Genomic DNA, 19,331 nt, shown 5'->3' with positions numbered 1-19,331 from the left:
CCCCGAAAAATCTGTTTGGTTTGTGACTTGCCTGGGAATGAGTCCTCAGTGTTGACAATCCTTAGCTACATCGTCTGCCCTGCAGCAATAGTGCAAAGGCTTCTCTAGGGCCTGCAGCAGAGCGCTGTTTCCACAAGTAAGCCCTTCTGCTTTGCCCTCTTCTGCACCAGCTGATCTGAATTACAGCTTCTGAGTGCCCTTGAAGAAGTGTGTGTGTGGCAGTCACAGATGTCTGCGCAGGCAGCTGGGCTCTGATTCTGCCTGGGTCTGTGTGCTTCTGCATATCCACAGCTCTCCTTGAAGGATAAGGGAGCCACAAGAGCTCAGTTCTTGGCGCTGGTGCAAAGTTGCTGTATGAAACTACTTTGTGACTTGCTGGGCACAAGGACCTCTAGTCGTTTGCTTTGAGAGCTACTGTCTATGAGCAGGAGCTCTGCTTTGTATATACAAGTTTAGGTACAGAAGAAAGCTGTTGGGGGACACCATCATCTACATAAGTTGTTGCATCTTAGTTGGGACTGGTGTGGTCCTGTTTTCCTTTGGATGAAATTCATTGGCATTTTAGTGCTTCCCCTTGGCATGGCTTCAAAATTACTTGTTGGCTCATTCATGCTGTGGGATGGCAGGGCTTAATGAAATCGTGGTGTAACACATCTGTGTTACCAAAATAAGCTCCCCACATTTTAATAAAATCCGAACAGCAGTGAATCAGTCAATGATGCTGAAGTGTAAAACAGCATCGTTGGTGTCTGATGGAATACACCATGAGCTCAGACTGAGAGGTCTTTCCTCTCCTCTGCTCTTCAGCTTCTCTGAGAACTCTGACCAGCACCACTGTGCTGATTGTTCTTGAATCATGTTTTTCTAAGCTTATTCTTCACAATCATAGTAATTAGAGGAGGACTTCCACTTCTAAACGTAGATTCTACAAAAGAAGCACGCAGTTTGGGAGGAAAGGTGGTATGGTATGTCAGGTGAGAACTTACTAGCCCAGAACAAACCTTGACATGTGACCCCAACTACCTTAATCTTATCTAGTAGTTTCAAGGGAAAGGAGATGAGGAGTAGATAGTGTTTATTAATGCTGGTAGGGAGCTGTGTTCTACCTTCAGTATCTTTAATTAAAAAAAAAAAAGTTGTTGTAACTACCTTGCCATGGTTATGAATGACACAAAACTGTTGTTTTTTTCTTCTCCAGCCAGATGACAGGAAGACACTAAGCTTGGGCAGCAGCTGTGTTCAGAAAAGGTTGTTAGTAGTGTAGGCAGAGCCATCTGCCTAGCAAGGCATTTAGCTTGGGTTGCTTGTTCTAGGCCAAGATGGTAAATCAATAGCTTATTTTTTACAGTGTAACAAGTAAGATGTCAATAGCTAGATTTACAGTGTAAACAGGAAAATGGTGGCTAGCTTTATTGGCTTCTTAGTGTCCTAGCTGCACTAGTGAGGAAACAAAACAACATGGAAAAAAAAAAAAAAGCCAAAGCAACTCACCCTGAAAGAAGTTGAAGATATAGAAAGAGAACAGTATTCTTTTCAGGCACGTTTACTGTTGGTATTTTTTTTTAATAGACTTTAATACCCCCTGCTACCTAGGGCTGGTCCTCCCTTCCCTTCTCACAAACCTGTCAGTTCAGTTAAACTCTTGTTTTAACAGGCGCTTTCCTCTCTGCATGGCAGGACTTTTGGTCTGCTGTAGTTAAATACAGGAAATGGAATATATACATAGTGGGGGTTTTTGTTAACAGATCGTGCTGTGGCAATTGGTCCATTTTGTTTCTATTAATTTTCTAATCTCCTCTTCTCTGGAGATTCCTGTTGCCAAACATTGTTTGAAGTGGCTGCAAAACTGAGACAACTGTGAAGGACAAAATAGTAAACAGTATGCTGATCATGGTTGGAATTTTCATCCATTCACCTGACAAATGATGGAGCCACACTAGGTATGAGAGAAGTAGCCCCCCCAATGTAGTTAGTACATGCAGTTTCCTTTTAGGTTTTGTTACTAGATTTCTTTTTAGAAATTAAACCAAGGCTGTAGTTTGAGCACAGCAACAGTACTGACCTGAACAGTCACATTTGCTCCATCCCACCTCTGTGCTCAGTTATGCTGATGCATTGTATGGAGATGATCAGTGAAATGGAATAGGGAAATGCTCTGGCTTATAAAATAATACTTTTGCCAGTTATTTTTAGCTTAGCCAGCTCCTGCTGTGGTTTGCTCTGCTCCCTGAAAATATGTCTGTTACGGGGTAGTGGAGGAGACATGGACAGGAACCTACAAAGAGAGTGGAAACTGCTTGAATCCTAAAAACTTAGCTCTCTTAATGCAGCCCCTGCTTTTGTGGGGAAATAGTCTGACTTCTAGGTTGTCTCCTTACAGCTGTGTGTGGTTCATTGTTGTTTACTTGTTTGGTCTTGTTTTGGTTTTTTTAACCTTATTTTTCATGGAAACCTTTTCTCTATTTCAGTCAGCTTGCACCTCTGATCTAGTCAGTGCTAAAGCTTCTGGTGCCTTTGGTGCAAAGCCACGCGTACTTACAGATGTATCTGCCTGTCTGTGTATTTTTATACTGAAAAGTCTTTAATTGTGAACGACCAGGCCTAAAATTTACTTTCTGCCTGTTAGACTTGCAGTGAATGAGAACAGCTAAACTTGGTGCCCAATCCTGAGTAAGGAATGGAAAAGAAAACTGGAAAGGCGTTCCAGTTTGCTCTGGGATTTACTTTGCCAAGAACATCCACTGGCCTGACTGCCAACATGAACTGAACATGGAAACCTTTCCAGCCTGCCTGGGAAAACATAGAACAGGAGAGGAATCTAAAGACACAGACCCTGGATGGAAACAGATTCACTTTCTGCTCTCTCCAAGGCAGGAGTCTGAGAGGTATTCATCCATGTTACGGGGTGTTACATTGTGCCGTATGACTTAGTGGTAAGCATTTAGGAGAAACAGTAAAAGAAGAAAAAAGGCAACAGGCATTTCACTGTTTTGGGCCCTGGCCTGCCCTGTGAGTTAAGTATTCTCACACTTTTCCTTGAATGGATCAGAATTTCTCCGTCTTTACCTGTTGGCATAATATTTGCAGCCAGTCATGCTGGGAACATACCTCATTCATATAGGCCTGTGTTTACTCACGCATGTTTAGGGCTCTAGGTGATGGTGATTAAACCTTTTAAGTGCCTTGGAGGGCATGTAGCAGCCAGTAGGACATAGGCATTGTCAGACTATGTCAAGTTTTGCCTTCTGCTGTAACTATGGGTAACTTTCTTTCCTAATGTTAGTTACATACAGCGTGCTTGTAGTATATCTTAAAATTTACAGATTGCTATGGAGACACCCTGTATTTGAAAGGCCACATCTTTTATATGTGTAACCTGTTTTCCTCCTAATCACAACTGTTATCATCAGTTGGACTCTGTGTAGTTTGTGGTATGCAATGTTTGTGCTTCCCTCCCAGTGTTTCAGTTTGATTGAAACTGATCCAAGTGTCAGATGTCTTAGAGAGATGGGAATTTACACCTCTGCTACTCTTCCCTTGCTGACCTCTGTGGCATGCACTGTGTCAAAGCCTGGCTGAATGTAGTGTGTGGATGACAGCTTGGTCTACGCTCCTTAGCATGTAGCGCTCCATGGTTGCTAAGCTGGAGTTGTCTAAAGCAAAGATGAGCAGTGGGGAAGTTGTGCTGGCTGGCAGAAGGGAAATCTCTGGAATTTGCATGCTACAGCGCAGTCTTGTCTGGTAAAAGATAGACTCTCTGGGATGATCAGGTTAGCTTCCTGAATTTTTCTCTCATGATAATGACTCTCTCAGTAGCCTTACTGAGAAGTTCTTTCTGTCCTGTGTGAGGATTCCTTAGGCTTCCCTGAGGTGGAGAGTCGTCTCAGTAGTCCCAGCTTGCACATCATGGCCGGATCATGGAACCTCACCCTGCATGGGTATTAGATCTGTGTGAATGTTAAACCTGTCCCCAGGAAAATGCCAATCAAAGCAAAATGCAACAGCATGTCTTAGTAACAGGCTGCTACAAACAGATCAGACCTGTCCTCTAGTTTCTGCGTGAACTCTTCATGGAAGACATGGGCAGATTAAAGAACTCTGATCTTCTTTTTTAGATGCTTAATGATCTGGGTTTGACACACCTAAAAGATTAAAAGTGGACTGCAGTTAATTCATCTCCTAAAGACTTAAGGGTGCTGCCTGCTACAAGGATAAAGCTCATCTGTGGTAAAGACAGAAGTTTCTTGGAGGCTGGTTAACATCTATGGCCTGAGATCCCCCGGGGGAGGGAGGGTGAAGAGAACCACCAGCTGTCTTGCTGCTTCCATAGGCAACATACATTGCTTTCTCCTTCTTCCATCTCAAAAATAAGATGCAGTTCTCAATCTCTACATGCGTGCATACACGTGCACTCACATGCGCACACACACACCCTTACCCTTAAAAGAAAATGAAACATCGGGTAAAATTTACGTGTGACAGATACTTGTTTCTGCAGCCACTTAACATGCTGCAGAAAGATGACCTATTACAGTGGGAGAGGGGAGGATGCAAACCTGAAATGGATATGGTGACTTCAGGAAAATCTGCTGAAGTTTTGGATTCACAGAACTCCTTTTTTGGTTGCTGTATAAGCTGTAGTTGTCATTCCTGCGTCCAGCTATGTATTTAGAAACGTCCCTTCCTGGCGTACTGTTCCCCTTTCGTCCTATTCCCTAAGGAGTGTTTCATTGCAAGTTGTCAACATACCTCACGCTTTCAGAGCCCATTTCATGTCTGTCTGCAGAAGGGAAACTGCAACTTGGCTGCATTGTATGAAACTGCTTGTTTAACTCTGCCTTGGTTTTATGTGCTGATGGGTGTTTCCTGCGGGTGGTCTGTGTTATGTATTCCACTGCAATTCTGCTCTGCAACCCATGCTCCCAAACAGCTTGTTGTTCAGCAGTGGTAAGCAAGATCATCCTCTGTGGACATTTTTCTTCTATGGCAAATGATGGGGTGCCTTGTAGGAGTCTATCAGTTAGCACTGATAGTTGGATTTTCTTCATGTGCTCAATGGAGAAATACAGTTTGACACCATAGGCAGGCTTAGAGCTAGCTTTTGTGACTTTTTGCCTTTCTGTCTTCATGCTCGTCTAATAGTAAAGAATGAATGTGCAAACTAATGGGATTTTTTGTTGCTAAATGAATTGGTTTTGTATTTGAGTGGGGGTCTCAGGTTTCACTAAACAACTTTACATGTAGATGTACTGTCTTTACATAGAGAAGAGATACAGAGCATGAAGGAGAGAGTTTGGTTTGAGTGTGTTTAGCATCCTAGCAGAGCAGACTTATTCATCAGTCTGAGAAGAATAAATCCATAGGGATTTGGCATGGCAAACGTATCTTTTTTTTTTTTTCCTTTTGATACTTGATCTTTGTTCTGGTACAGGCTCCTGATATAGGTAGACAGCATCACTGTTGTTTGTGGATCTCAGTTTTGTGCAAAAGTGTACAAAGTATTGAGTGCACTATTTCCTGGTTTTGGAGATAATGATTCAGAAGGTGTCAAGGAAATAAGCAAGATGCTTAGTCTTCCATGGTTTAACTCTTCTATTTTTTTTTTTTTTTTAGAAAGTGCTTCTGTTATTTCCTATGCAATTGCATTCACAGCCCATCCACACTGATGTACTTCTACATGTGCTCAGCACTGGGCCCGAATCCCTGATCCTTCAAGTAGCCTGGCCAGCACTAAGAAATAAAATGACATGATTCTGTATTGTTTATCACCAAGCAAACAGTATGTAAAAGCTGGAGCTAAGGTCAGCAGGGCATATTAGTAACTTAAAGGTTACAAAAAAAAAAAAAATTAAAAAAAAAAAAGTGTTGCATTCTGGTAACTTATCCCCAAACCAGCCATGTGTAAATCCCAGGAATTGACTAAGCATCAGCCTAAAGGAACTCAAGCAGTGTTTTCCTAATATGATGTCATAGAATCATAGAATCATTAAGGTTGGAAGAGACCTTTAAGATCGAGTCCAACCGTCAACCCAACACCACCATGCCCACTAAACCATGTCCCTAAGCGCCTCATCTACACGTCTTTTAAATACCTCCAGGGATGGTGACTCAACCACTTCTCTGGGCAGCCTGTTCCAATGCTTAATCACTCTTTCAGTAAAGAAATTTTTCCTCACATCCAATCTAAACCTCCCCCGACGCAACTTGAGGCCATTTCCTCTCGTCCTATCACTTGTTACTTGGGAGAAGGGACCGACACCCACCTCGCTACAGCCTCCTTTCAGGTAGTTGTAGAGAGCGATGAGGTCTCCCCTCAGCCTCCTTTTCTCCAGGCTAAACAACCCCAGTTCCCTCAGCCGCTCCTCATAAGACTTGTACTCCAGACCCCTCACCAGCCTCGTTGCCCTTCTCTGGACATGCTCCAACATCTCAACGTCCTTCTTGTAGTGAGGGGCCCAAAACTGAACACAGTGTTTGAGGTGCGGCCTCACCAGTGCTGACTACAGGGGCACGATCACTTCCCTACTCCTGCTGGCCATACTATTTCTGATACAGGCCAGGATGCCATTGGCCTTCTTGGCCGCCTGGGCACACTGCTGGCTCATGTTCAGCCGGCTGTCAACCAGCACCCCCAGGTCCTTTTCCGCCAGGCAGCTCTCCAGCCACTCCTCCCCAAGCCTGTAGCGCTGCATGGGGTTGTTGTGGCCAAAGTGCAGGACCCGGCACTTGGCCTTGTTGAATCTCATACAGTCATGTCTTCAGTTGTAGTACAAGCTTTTAAGTATACCCACCCCTGAACTACCATGTATGTATCCTTTCCGTTTGGATTTCTGTGCCATGAACTAGATCAGAGAGCTGATCCAGCTTAGAAGGGAAGTGTCAAAGATATTTTTCTTTGAGCTGGCTGAGTTCTTTATCTGGACCACAGACGTCTGTGGGGTTGCAGAACTAAGGGGTTAAGAGGGGAAAGGGCCATGCAGTGGTTTATGGCTTGGTGGGAGAAACCTTAAACCTCTGTTGCTGCCAAGACAATGCATTGTCAAACTATGGCCTCACACATTCCCTGGCATAGAAACACACAGGCAGAGGATGCAAACTGCCTTAGCTCTCTTCTGCTCTGCAGCTGCGGGAATGTTTTTGGAGTGAGTATAGACATTACAAACTTGTGCTAGCCTTGGTACCGTTTACAATGAAGCCACAGTGATGTGGGGCTTTGGCATGAAGTTCAACTCCCCCTCCCCCTCCAGGATTCTAGGTATTTACTTAGGCAGGAAGGTCTGCGCTGCTGTGGCTTCACTGCTCTTTTAGCGGGATTAGCTGGAGCACAGCTAGCTTGGAAGCTTCTCTGCATGCTGCTGTTAAGCCTCTCAAGCAGCTATGGATGTTGTGATGCTGTGAAAGTATGACACATGCATCTGAACCATTGTGTGGCCCTGGATTAGACGCAGCTAATCTTTCTTTTTACTTAGAACTTAATTTATTTTTCCCTTCCTGCTTTCAAGTTAGATCTATGACATAATTTCATATTCCCAAAGAATGAATGTGGCACCCAGCAGGAAGGGTGTAGGCAACAGGACAAGGGAACAGAGTCGCTGTGCTGTCTCTGAGTGCCAGTGAATTTGTGACTAACTGTAAACTTGTTAAATTCTTTTTTACCCCCGGCCAGGTGAAATTTGAGGCAGTGAGGGAGAGGAGCAGTTTAGGAGAGGGGAAGGAACAGGAAAATAAATAAAAGGAATATTAAGTTTGAGAAAACCAAAAGAAAATGAAAAGGGGATAGAGATGAGAGAGGAGGTGAGAGGATGGAAGCAGTAACTGAGGAGGGAAATGTTGGAACAAACTTGTAAAAGCTGGAGCAAAGCAAGGCCAGGGAGACCATTGCTGTCAGAACCAAAGGTGGAAGTAAATGCTTGAGGTTTTTAGCAGAATGTGTGAATTGATCATGAGCCTTTAGCCCCAGGTAGTTCATCGCACCTGAAGATCATGCCAGTGCAGGAGAGGGGTACTGTAAGAGAATGTCGGAGGGCCAGTGGTAGAAACAGCTACTCTTAGGTACTGAGAGGGCTTGTTTCTGTAAGTCACAGCTGCTGTTTCTCTCTATGGGATGGGATCTCTTACAGGTTACCCAAAGAGGAGGAGAAAGGGGGCCCGCTGATGAGGTGAGAGAAGCACGGCGCACGTGGAGTAGTGTCGTCAGTATCTGGTGCTCTCTCAGTACAACATGTTTGAGCCCATCATCCTTGTATGTCTACCCTTTTTCCTTAGTTGTCCCTTGTCAGCAATTGTCTGTTGTTCCTGTGTTTCATCTTTCTCTGGCTTTCATGGCTCTGTTACTGATGACTTACTGGCTGGCCCTAAAAGGATAATAAGAACCCTCTTAATGCTTACCCTACCTGATACACTGGCTAAGAAACCAAGTGCTCTTGCTTGGGCCCAGCTGCTGTCTCCACTTGCCATCTACAATAGCAGCACCCAGAGCAGCTGGAAGTGTACGAGCAGGTGAGCTCCTGGCTCTGATTTCTTTGCTCTAGTCTCTTTCCTCTCAGGTGGAGCCTGAACAGCCTGTGCAGCATTGTGCTGGGTTTAGGAGATCTGAATAACCTAGTTTCCCTAGCAACAGTGGTCTCGTTAATCACAGAGATACAAGTCTACCTCTGTTATTAGTGTCAAGACTCTGCGTAGTGTATCTGGCTACAGTAATACTTTGCTTCTGTTGGAAAAAATGGTAGAATAAAAGCAAGAAGGTCCTTCTGCCTTGGCGGTAGTGAAAATCTCCATAGGTGGATTTCAGTGCTGTATGCAGCAATAATAGAAAGAAAAGGGATTAAAAAGGTTAGAAGTAGTTATAATGTGTGAAGGATCCCTGGAGGATACAGAAATAAAGTTTTAAATGCTGCATAGAGCTGTCTACGCACAGATCTCATGGCAGTCTGTGACACTGATAGATTCATTCCTTGTTGATGTGTTATTTTCATTTTTGTGGCTAGGGAGACAAAGTGATTCAAAGGTAGACTGAATCTTGTTGCAAAGCTAGGAATAAATCTCCTTTTCTGAGCGCAAGTCCTCCACCTGCCCTTTCCTTCAGTTTCACATAAAGGTTTCCCTGTGCGGTAGGAGACAGAACATGTTATGGAAGGTAGAAGTGTGAAGCCTGCTTTTTAGCAGGAGAAAGTGAGGAAAGTGAAAACACTGTGATTCACTGCAAGCCTTTCTGCTAGTATATTTTAAGTCTGCATTCACTCCCCCCTTAACAGAAGTGCAGCAAACTATAAATTTTGAAAGGGAGCATTGGGAGTGAAAGAAATATTCCTGCCTTAATTTCTGCACAGCAACATGGTCTTGTTACTGCATGCGTGCAGGGGAAACTGGTTTGGATAAGAGTAGTTTGAAGAAACTTCTGAAGGAAAAAGAACCCTTGATCAAAGGCATGAAGCCTGCATAAGTGCCCAGTACTGATGTTCCTCCTTGGATAATGCCAGTGTTAAATTGTCAGTAATATCTTGCAGGCTTCTTGGGTTAGAAAGTTGCACAAGGGATAGCTGAATGGAAAACTGATATCTGCACTCCTCCACTGAAGTTATATGGTGTTGGGGGGGTGTGTTTTTTTGTTTTTTTGGTTTTTTTTTTAATATGGTCTAAATAGTGCAGAGATGCAAGGAGACACCCATCCTCCTTCCTATTTATAATTCTGGGTTTTGGAGTCAAAACAGTCCCTTAACCTTCCAGCCAAACAGAAGACCATCCATCTTGTGTGTGAGGAGGCTATTTTTACTTTTTCTTTTCAGTGTTTCCTTGCCTGTTTGGGTAGTGCAAGGTGGGAGCCATGCTGTCTTCTCTTCTGCATTCTTTTAGCCAAAGAGCTCTTTGAAAATTCCAGCACGAGATTTGTTTGGCTTGCAGGTGTTGTAGACATTATCCAACTTTGGGATATCTAAAAAATCTCTTCTGTTTGTGACTGAGCATCCTTATTTCAGCAACTCCCTTTAAAGCCTCCATTTACCAAATCAGCTTAATAGGGTGTCTTCTAAAAGGTTGGGGAGCTCTGGAAACCTCTAACATCTAGACAAAAATCCCTTCAATCACAATCTAATGAGTCTTTTGAGGAACTGAGAGCTTGAGCACCAGGTAATACCATGAGCGGGTGGGTGACATAAAACTCATTGAACTTATTAAAATAATATTGCCGTGGTACTTCAGCAGCCTAAAGGCCTTGTATACAGCTGTTATTTAGCTGGGTGGTATTTGGTACGAACCGAGACAGAGGCTCACTTCTACAGTGAGTTTATTGTTGGATTTTCAGTATATTGTTTGCGTAAATTCCCCAGACCAGCTCTCCCTCCTGAATAAGCCACATGGATCAAGTTTTATTCTGTTCCACACAAAGTTCACATCCTTTACTGGAATGAGTCATGCTTTAACTGAGTTTACTGTGAGGGAGGAAAGTGGGCTTTAAAATGTTACTCCTCCACCCTGCCTTAGTGATGTATAACAGGATTATTAGTATGCTTGGCAGCTGCTGCTTATTATTTTTGCAGAACCTGGATATTTGTTAAAACAAGTAAAAATTGGTTCTACTTGTGTTCAAGTGTGAATTTAATGCATAATTTTAAACTTATAAGACAGAAAAGCTATTCTTTTTTTTTTGTGGCTTTGTCTTCCATAAGGCTCGCCTGCTACTGTAAAAGTGGATCTAGCTTGTCTCCCTGTGGTTATTTTTCAGTTTTGGGAGAAGAGTGGCATTTTGTGACTTGTAGCTGAAAGAGGAGGAACTCTACCATTTTGTGTTCAGTGGCCCATGCATGGCTATTACTGTTACACACAGGACGCTTCTGGGCATTGACAGGTGACAGTGCTTCACAGGCCCATGTAACTCGTATGTAACGTTGTCTCCAGCTTCTCTCAGGCAAGATGTGTGTGATGTGGTGCCACTGTGCAGAAAGCAAATTTCGGTCCTTTGTGTATGTTTCTTTGTGCAGAAAGGTAAAAGACCTTTTAACCTATGGTAGAGGGAGCTGCTCAGTGTGTGTCCTTAATATAGATTTTTGCAGAAACAGTCTCTGTATGCAGCCACTAGAGATAGGAGAACCAATTTCGCTACTCATCTTTCCTGCAGAAGTTCATTGATATCTAATGCAATAATGGTTAATGTGACTCTTTATACCACCATCCTTTTTTGTTTGTTTGTTGGCTGGGTTTTTTTGGGGGAGGGTAGGAGGGAGCAGGGTGGTGGTTTGTTCATTTGTTTAAGGAGTTAGTCTCAAAATTGAGGAGGGCCTCTTAGGATTTTATTTTTGGCAGTAGGCCGGTTCACTTGACATGTAAGACTTTTCTTTCCTAGTCCTCTTGTTCCTGAGAGGTCTGGAAAGAGTTACGTTTCTCCCCTGAGCCATGTATTATCTATGATTGCTAAACTGGCAGGGTCATCATCTGTTCTTGTTCTACAGAAAAAACAGGGTCTGTTACCCTAACCCACTACATTCCTAAACCTAGACTGTGTAACTTCTGTGGGGCTTGCAAAAGGATTTATTTTGATGCTAATGCTTTTGAAGGAAAACTTGAGGGAAGGAGCTGTAATTAAATGAACACCAGTGTTAGACATTAGAAAGGACTTTACCTTTTAGGACTTAGAATGAGTGAAGTGAACGTTTGGTGACAACATGAGTTTAATTAAATTTATGTCTCCGCTTGATCTATATTTAACTATCACTGACTCTGGGTTTACTGATAAGTAATTATAATAGCTGTGAGGCAGGCAGCGCCTTGGTTGACCAGCCTGTCTCCTGTCCAGCTTGACTCTGACCAGACAGATTTTTTTTCTCCTGTGTTTTACAGATGCTTCATTCAGTGGCACGCCACCTAGCTATGCGTATGATGCAGACCGTGCTGAAGAACAGAGGCGACATCATGATATGATGCCCTATATTGATGACTCGCCATCATCCTCACCCCATCTCAGTTCCAAGAGTCGGGGCAGCCGAGACACCCTATCTTCAGGGTCTCTGGAATCTACAAAATCAGTGAGTCCTTTCCTGCCTTTTTGGAGTGAGCAAAGCCTTGTAGGTTTGCAAGGGGTAGACTGCTTTAACAGGGAGCAACGGCAGGGACTACCAGCACTGTAGGACAGATTACCTGATATACTATAGCAGTGCCTGACTGATATTGTATATTTAAAGCTAAATTGAGGCTTCTAGCTGATGCTAAACCTAAACTTCAAGGATGAATGTTGTGTGTCTGATTTTTTAAGCCTCAGTTTTTCACCCTTTGTGAATTTTAGTGGAGAGAATTGGTGTTTAATTGCTGTTGAGAGGGTCTCTAAATACCAGATATTTTGGAAGGGAGACCGGAACAAGACATCCTGCATTACGATGTTCATACATCTGTGCCTGTGGGTTGTCATTGCCTTTCACAAGGAAAATAAAGAGTTATTTTCATGTAGGTTAAAGGCTTTGATAAGGCATCTAGAATATAAGATCTGTTTCCTTCACCCTGGGAAAATGGAATAAGAGGAATTAAAACTGCCAGTTCTGAAGTATGGTGACTTTAGGTGGGAGATGCCCACTTCTTATAATGAATTTGACTATTCACTAAATAGCTATCTATTTATCTACTATAATTGATTATAAAGTTCAGAAGGGACCACCTAGCCTGACCTGTGGTTTGATGTGGACCTTCAGGCTATCTTGCTTTATTTTTGCTTCAGGTTCAGTAGCCTGTCTACAGCTTGGCACTTAAGGAAAATTTCTGGTTTTGTTTTTACAATAGTCTTGGTAGAGAGTCTGCTGCTTGCCTTGGTAAATAACTATTGACTCTGCTGTCTTCACAGTCAAAAATGTCTTAGTTTCAGCTTGAATTAATCCATTTGATTTTCAACCTTTGTTTCTCTTTATCCTTTTGCTTCCTAGATTGTAGAGCACTTCAATCCCAAGTTGCTGTTTCCCTAAATATCTTTGTCATCTGCAATCTTTTGGTTTCCCCAAGTCATTCATAAAAATGCTTAATAGCACAAAGACAACTGTCACTTCCTTCCTACTGTATTTCTAAGAAAGTGTAGCCAAACAACCTTGAATTCCCACATTGTAAATGACACTTTGAAATCTGTCACTTAAGTGGTTTAACTTCTGTGTTGGCTTTATATTGTTCTGTCCTATTAATTAAGATGTCATGGGAGAAGATGATGGATATTTTACAGATATCAGCATACATGTAAATCAACACCATCACCTTTATCAGATGGTTTTATTTATTTTGCATCAAAACGATTACAAGAGTCTGACAGGGTCCACAAACTGTTGCTACTTAGCATTCATTATATACATCCTTCTATTACTCTTTATTGATTAGTGCCATATCGTATGCTTCCTTACTTTTTCTAGGATGAATGTTAGATTAAGAAGCCTGTGTTCTTGTTCTTCTTTCTCATTTATAGAAAGGCATTGTCAAGATCTCTTAAAGCATTATCAAGTACATGTATTGTTGATGTTGGCTTAATTTTATTTGACTATAAATATATATATATAAAATATATATATTTTGACTATAAATATATATAAAGTATGGAATCTAGTTAGCTGCTTATGCTTTAGTCTATTAATTCTGAGATGCTTTTTTGTCTCTCAGGATGAAAATTCTTGTGATATGTAAGAGGCTTTTGAATAAAGAAATGATCATTAGTAAATTCAAAAGCTCCAAGAACGTTTTAATGTTGGCTTGAGATTTCCAGGTTATGTTTCTCAGGATAAAGGAAAAATGCTATGTGACTACATATGGCTGAGAGTTATCTTCAAAGAACCAGTTGTCATAGTGCCTGTGACCGGAGGCCTGGAAGAGACACTGCCTAATATTTAGTCTTGTTCTTTATTTGTTTGAATATTGACTCATAAGCATTTAACAGTAGTTGATTTCAAAGTTACCTTAATAATGCTGGAAGGCTGCCTTTTTAAAAATAATTTTTAACATAAATGGCTGCTTTCTTCTCTCTGACTGTAAAAAGATGTTTTATGGCTTCCAAAAGAAAGACGTGTCCTGATACAGATTAGACTTTTAATCGTGAACCTCAACTGCTTCAGTTGATCCTGTCTGTAATTAGTCCACAAATGACAATGCCACTCATGAAGGATCATCCATGACAAGGAGGAAGAGACTAATTTTTACATGGTTGCAGTATTTCCCAAACAAATTAAACTTCCTGTCACCGCATGTTGTTGGATGGCTTTTACTGTAGTTATGTTTTCAGCTGTAGTGGAAAAGACATCAGTAACAAAACTAAGTGTCAAACACGCTATGCTGAGCCAAGCACATAAAATGTGTTTGGAACAGAAATACCAGGACGTATGTCTCTTCTTTTTCACTACGCTAGATTAGCAGAAAACATTTTTTTTTGTTTACATGTGTTTGCTCTTATAGTTGTCTCCTTGCCCTTTTACTTGTTTCTTAGGTGCCTGGAATTACTTCTGAAAATTTTAGATTATCTTTATGATCAGCATCTAGAAATCAGCAGTTAGCTGTATGTAACAACACGTGCACTATATACACCACTTTGACAAAATATTAAGATTTTGAAGTCATTCAGAAGTTAAGAAATTACTATGGTTATCCAGCCTTGCCTTTTGCCTATAGCCTTGTCTTGAATCTTTATGATAACTTTGCATTACGCAATCATGTCCTATTTTTTTCTATGGGGCTCCTGTGTTGTTCAGTGTATATAGTGAATGATACTCACTGGATTCAATATTTTATCTCTGGAGCTATGTGTACACCTGATTTACAGGACACTGTGCAAACTCTGCTCTGATACAAGAGTACTCATTTCCTTTTGGCATGACCATTAACTCCAAATACAGTTGGAATGCTACAGAGGTCTTAATTATCCTTGCAGTGTTTCTGTGAGATAACAGGATGGTATGTTCACTAACCACAGGTAATCAAGGCAGACAGATTATAGGAAAAGTGTCTGCTGATTTTGGGTGCTTAATGTGAGATGCGTAATGTTCTGTAAAACCAGGTTCTGACTTTTAATGTCGTTTTCTTCACATTTAAAGTAAATCTCTTTTAATTTCACTTGCAACCAAGAGTTAACAACACTCCAGTCAGACACCCAGAAAATGGAAAACATTGCAAACAATGATTTTTATTTTTATTTTTTTTAAACGTAATTCTAAGTAATTCACTTTGCTGCTATGTCTGTGTGATGCTTTCTGGTGTGATGTTCATCTGCTGTATCCATGAGACCAGCCTTCCTCTTGGAGACTGGGTTGTTGCTATCTGGATATTGAGGGTGTTTTGCTTTGACTTATTTTGTGGGCTTGCTCTGGGCTTTTGTATTTTTCTGCCAAGTGTTTGACTAAGTCCTTCCATCTCGTTATAGCAGCTATAGCCTTTGGTTGGATAGTGCATCAGGGTTCCACTCGGTCTACCCAGCCACCATAGAGAAAGTGCAGAGTGGCAAAACCAGTGTCTCTTTCTAAAAGAGAATGAAGGGATACCTCCTGGACTACTTGTGGAGGGGCTTCATGTTGTTCCCTCAGTGTGTAGGGTGACCAACTCCCAGCACCTCACATTCTGTGTTCCAGGAAGTGAGGGCTGCAATTGACTTCCAGAAGGTTTGTGATGTCCTACACCTTGTCATTTGGGACCTGTTTTCCAATCCCCTCTACCACCTGCATCATATAAGCAGACTAAAAGACACTGGCTGGTCTGCCTCCAAACTGTACCACTTCAGCCACCTCTTATGTATTCATATTCCACCTGCTATGTGTCCATTGCACAAACACCTGTTGCTATCCAAGGAGGGTGACAAGAGGTGCACTAGCATTAGTTTTTTCTGTGATCCAGAGAGGACATAATCAACATGGGTGTTTGTAGGGTGGATCTCAGCATCCCCTGACTCGTCATTTTTGTGGTAAGGAGGCCTTAACAAATGTTTGCATTGAGCAAGCTGGGTCGTACCCCCTCTTCTGGCTCTTCCGGAATCTTGTGCTGAGCTGCTGACGCATGTCCTGGCATAAAGCCAATGCTTTTGCCAAACTTTGACTGTTGCTCTGAAGCAAGCCTACAGGGAAAAGAGGAAAAAAGGAGAAATAGGTTCCACTAATGCTTAAGTTGTTTGTTTATTTAACTTGAGAAGTGATTTAATTTTCCTGAACCTTGCTTTCTGTAACAGTTGAACTGTTGTGATTGAACTTTCAAAAAACTCTGGAAACCTGTCTTGGAAAATGTCAGCCCAAATGTTTGCCAAATAAGGCAGTGCTGGTAGCTTCAGAAAGTGTCAGACAGTGTTTGTAATAGGTAGTGATAATTCACTCCCAGAAAGAGAGAGAATGTGTCTGTCTTCCCCATAGAAGTCAAAAGTGAAGATACCTGGATAGAGGTAGAGGAGGACAGAGGGAGAGCTTACTACGGTATTCTTGGGGCACAAGAAAGTGTTGGGACAGCTGGAAAGTTAGTGACTGACACCCTTCACAGGAGAATAATTATTGCTAAGTGTTTTGGAGTGGGTAGCTTGCAGCTTGGAGGCTAAAGAGACTGAGAGAGGATGGGAAGCTTCAGTAGTCGTGGTCCTATCGCTGCTACTCACGTGGGGAGAGATTACAGTGATGGGAAGAGTAGAAATAAGAAAGGCCTTTCAAGATCTGCACGCCAACAAAGCCAGGCTCAAAGGCGTGTGTGGGGCTCTGTGGAGATGGGCGCAGGGCAGCCAGTGGAAAGGCAAAGCTGGTTCCACACACACCCCCCCGCCCCCAGGAAATGAGGGGAGTCACTTTTCTAGAGTTTAGATGAGTTTTTTGCCAAAATAGATCTCTCCAATTCTTGTATATATCACACCCAGGGAGGCAGGAGTGCTAAAGCTGAGCGACTAACTCCTACTTTCTGTTCTGTTTGGAGGAGAAATTGGCTGGTACTGAAAGATTTCCAGGTAGAATTTCTCTTCCCTTTTCGACTGTGCAGTCCATGGTTGGTGCAGCATTGGCAGCTATTGCCAGTCCTCAGGCCAGGTTCTTTTGTTCTCACTATCTGCCAGCTATGCCGAAAGCAGGGCTGTGGCAGAGCAGGTTGTGGACTCTTCCCCTAGCTTGGTCCCATGGGAGTACAGAAAAGTTGACCTCTGAAGCTACATCAATAAATAGGATTACTGCTCTGCTTGGTACTACTGTTGCTAACTTGTCCTTCCCTCTCCAGCATTTCCAAATCCTTCTCCTTTCTTCCTCTCAGTACTTGGTTTTGTTTGTTTTGTTTTACTGTCACTGTCCCCTCGCCACCCCCAACAGATGCAACTTTTCCTTTTTATTCTCCAACTCCTTGCTCCTTAAGGGCTCTGCCTGGATGTACAGCCCTTCCTGAGGAGAGCTGGCACACCAGTACTGATGTTATAAATAATGTTGGCTCTGCTCCCTGCTCCTTCCCCTCCCTGCATGGAGCATGATTGGCTTGATTACAGAATTTGCCCTGTTTAATATCATCAGGACAATGAGACACCTCCAGCCTGTTTAGCAGAAGCTTTCAAAGATATTTACACTTTAAAAATTGAAATGAATAGTTTTTCTCTTTCATAGGCTGTCAGCTTCTCTATGAGATTCTGAGCTGTCCTTATGGGAAACCTCTCCTTTGAACACATTCATTGCACAGCATATGAACACACTGGACCAAGGGAAGGTCTGAGAGTTAAAGTGCCTTTTACATGCCCACTTCGAATCACTGATTCTCTTTACAGAGCTGTGCTGGCAGCAACTACTTTGCAAAGTCTTATGTGTTGTGGTTTCTAGATTCTTAATCTGCATTCTTCTAACATTTGCAAGAAAACAATTATTGCTGTTAATTTAAACAATAACCAGAAAACCCTGAGTTCTTTAAACAGAGTCAGGAAGAGCTGAATCTGTCTAATCCTTGGAGCTGGTGAATCTCAGGCTTGCAGTAATTGAATACAACATGCAATGCCAACCTGGTTAGTAAACTAAAGTACTTAGGCTGACAAGCTGTAAACACATTCAAAACAGCCATGGCTCAGGGCCAGTGTATGCATGCTCTCTAATATCTGCAGTGCTTCTAACCACTCTAACTGGCCTTGGTTCAGGTAGCAAGATTGCACTTATGGCTGTGACTCAATCTTTTGTTTGTTAAGTCTTTGGAATAGCAAGAAGCACCACCCAGTAGAGAAGAAAACACCAGAAACTTATAGGCATGAGATACTTGTGAAACTTCCTTTATACTGCTTTCCACCTTCCTTTTTGTTTTCTTTTTTTTTTTTTTTTCCAAATGTAGTTCATGAGGAGTGGGAGCAGAGCACTGATTTCTTGCTTGCTTGTTCAGAACTGGCTGGGTGTTGGGTCCTTGCAGCTTCCATGGTAGACAGACAGGAATGCTCTGGCTGCTGCCCTGTGATAGTCTTGTAAGATAGATTTATTCTGAAATGTGTGGGTAGAGAGGTAGCCAAAAGATGTAAGGGCAATGGAGAAAGGCTAGAAATGGATGCCGGCATCAAAGAGGTGGGGACAGGGTCAGAACATGAAATACTGGTCAGACTTGTACAAGTAAAAAACGGGCTAACCGAGCTGGGTAGGAAGCATGGGATGGACTGCTGACCACCTGGCACTCCCTGCTGGGTGGTTAGTTTGCCAATACAGGCTGCTCCCACATCCTGCTGGGAACATCCCATCTGCACTTTGGTTAATAGGTGTATTTTCCCCTAGCTAACGTGGTCTGGTAGATGTGGTACCAGCTCCCCCCCTTGCCACAAGCAGCTCAAAGATTTCTGACTGCTTCCTTCTTGCCAGGGTCCTTGGCAAGAACTCCAAGGAAAGGAGTCCTTGGCCTTGGCAGGTCTCCCTGAACCAGTGGGGAGCTTGATACCTATGCCCAGGATGTTCCCTCTCTTAACTGCCCTTCTTCCTGGAGTGCAGAAACAGAGCCGTCAGTGAGGCTGTTGTGGTCACAGCATTGCTCTTTGTTTCCCTTTTTTGTCGGGTATGGGCAAAGCAGAAAATGCCCTTGGCACTGGGTGCATCATGTCTTGGTGTGCTGCGAGGGGAGAGTGGAAGGACAGTCTCGCAGTATCTCTGCCTGCTAATCGCTCTGTCTTGTTTTGGGTGAGCAGGTGAGCCTGTTCCCAGTTCTGTAAGTGAGGAATGTTGTAATACCAAATAATAAACTTGCTCCTCTTCTTCCTGATGTTGGCACCAGCTCCCAGTGAATTTCTCAGTCCTGGAGTAAGATTCATAACAAGCGTGACTTAAAAAGCACCCCGAGGCGGAAGAAGCACAGGGGCTGTTTTCCAGACGTTCATCTAGCAGCAAGAGCTGCTGCTCAGTGCAGCCCCAGATGACATTGTCAGAAAAGGC

At 42.7% G+C, this 19,331-nt stretch overlaps 1 protein-coding gene across 2 annotated transcripts in view; it reads left to right on the top strand.

Moving 5' to 3' along the window:
- BCR (breakpoint cluster region) overlaps positions 1–19,331 on the top strand; it is a 100,773-nt gene that overhangs the window by 39,044 nt on the left and 42,398 nt on the right. The window contains exons 1-2 of one of the 2 annotated variants that reach the window (XM_009330778.1): positions 11,913–11,988; positions 19,168–19,199. In XM_009330778.1, coding sequence (XP_009329053.1) covers positions 11,913–11,988; positions 19,168–19,199 — 108 coding nt within the window. Of the gene's footprint in view, positions 1–11,832; positions 12,018–19,167; positions 19,200–19,331 lie in introns of those variants that run through there. The other variant, XM_009330777.1, reaches the window with a different exon arrangement.

Source organism: Pygoscelis adeliae, unplaced genomic scaffold, assembly GCF_000699105.1.
Source record: "Pygoscelis adeliae isolate BGI_AS28 unplaced genomic scaffold, ASM69910v1 Scaffold358, whole genome shotgun sequence".
Taxonomy (NCBI): Eukaryota; Metazoa; Chordata; class Aves; order Sphenisciformes; family Spheniscidae; genus Pygoscelis; species Pygoscelis adeliae.
Note: the sequence above shows the minus strand (reverse complement) of the source record. Positions and strands in the feature narration are given on the sequence as shown.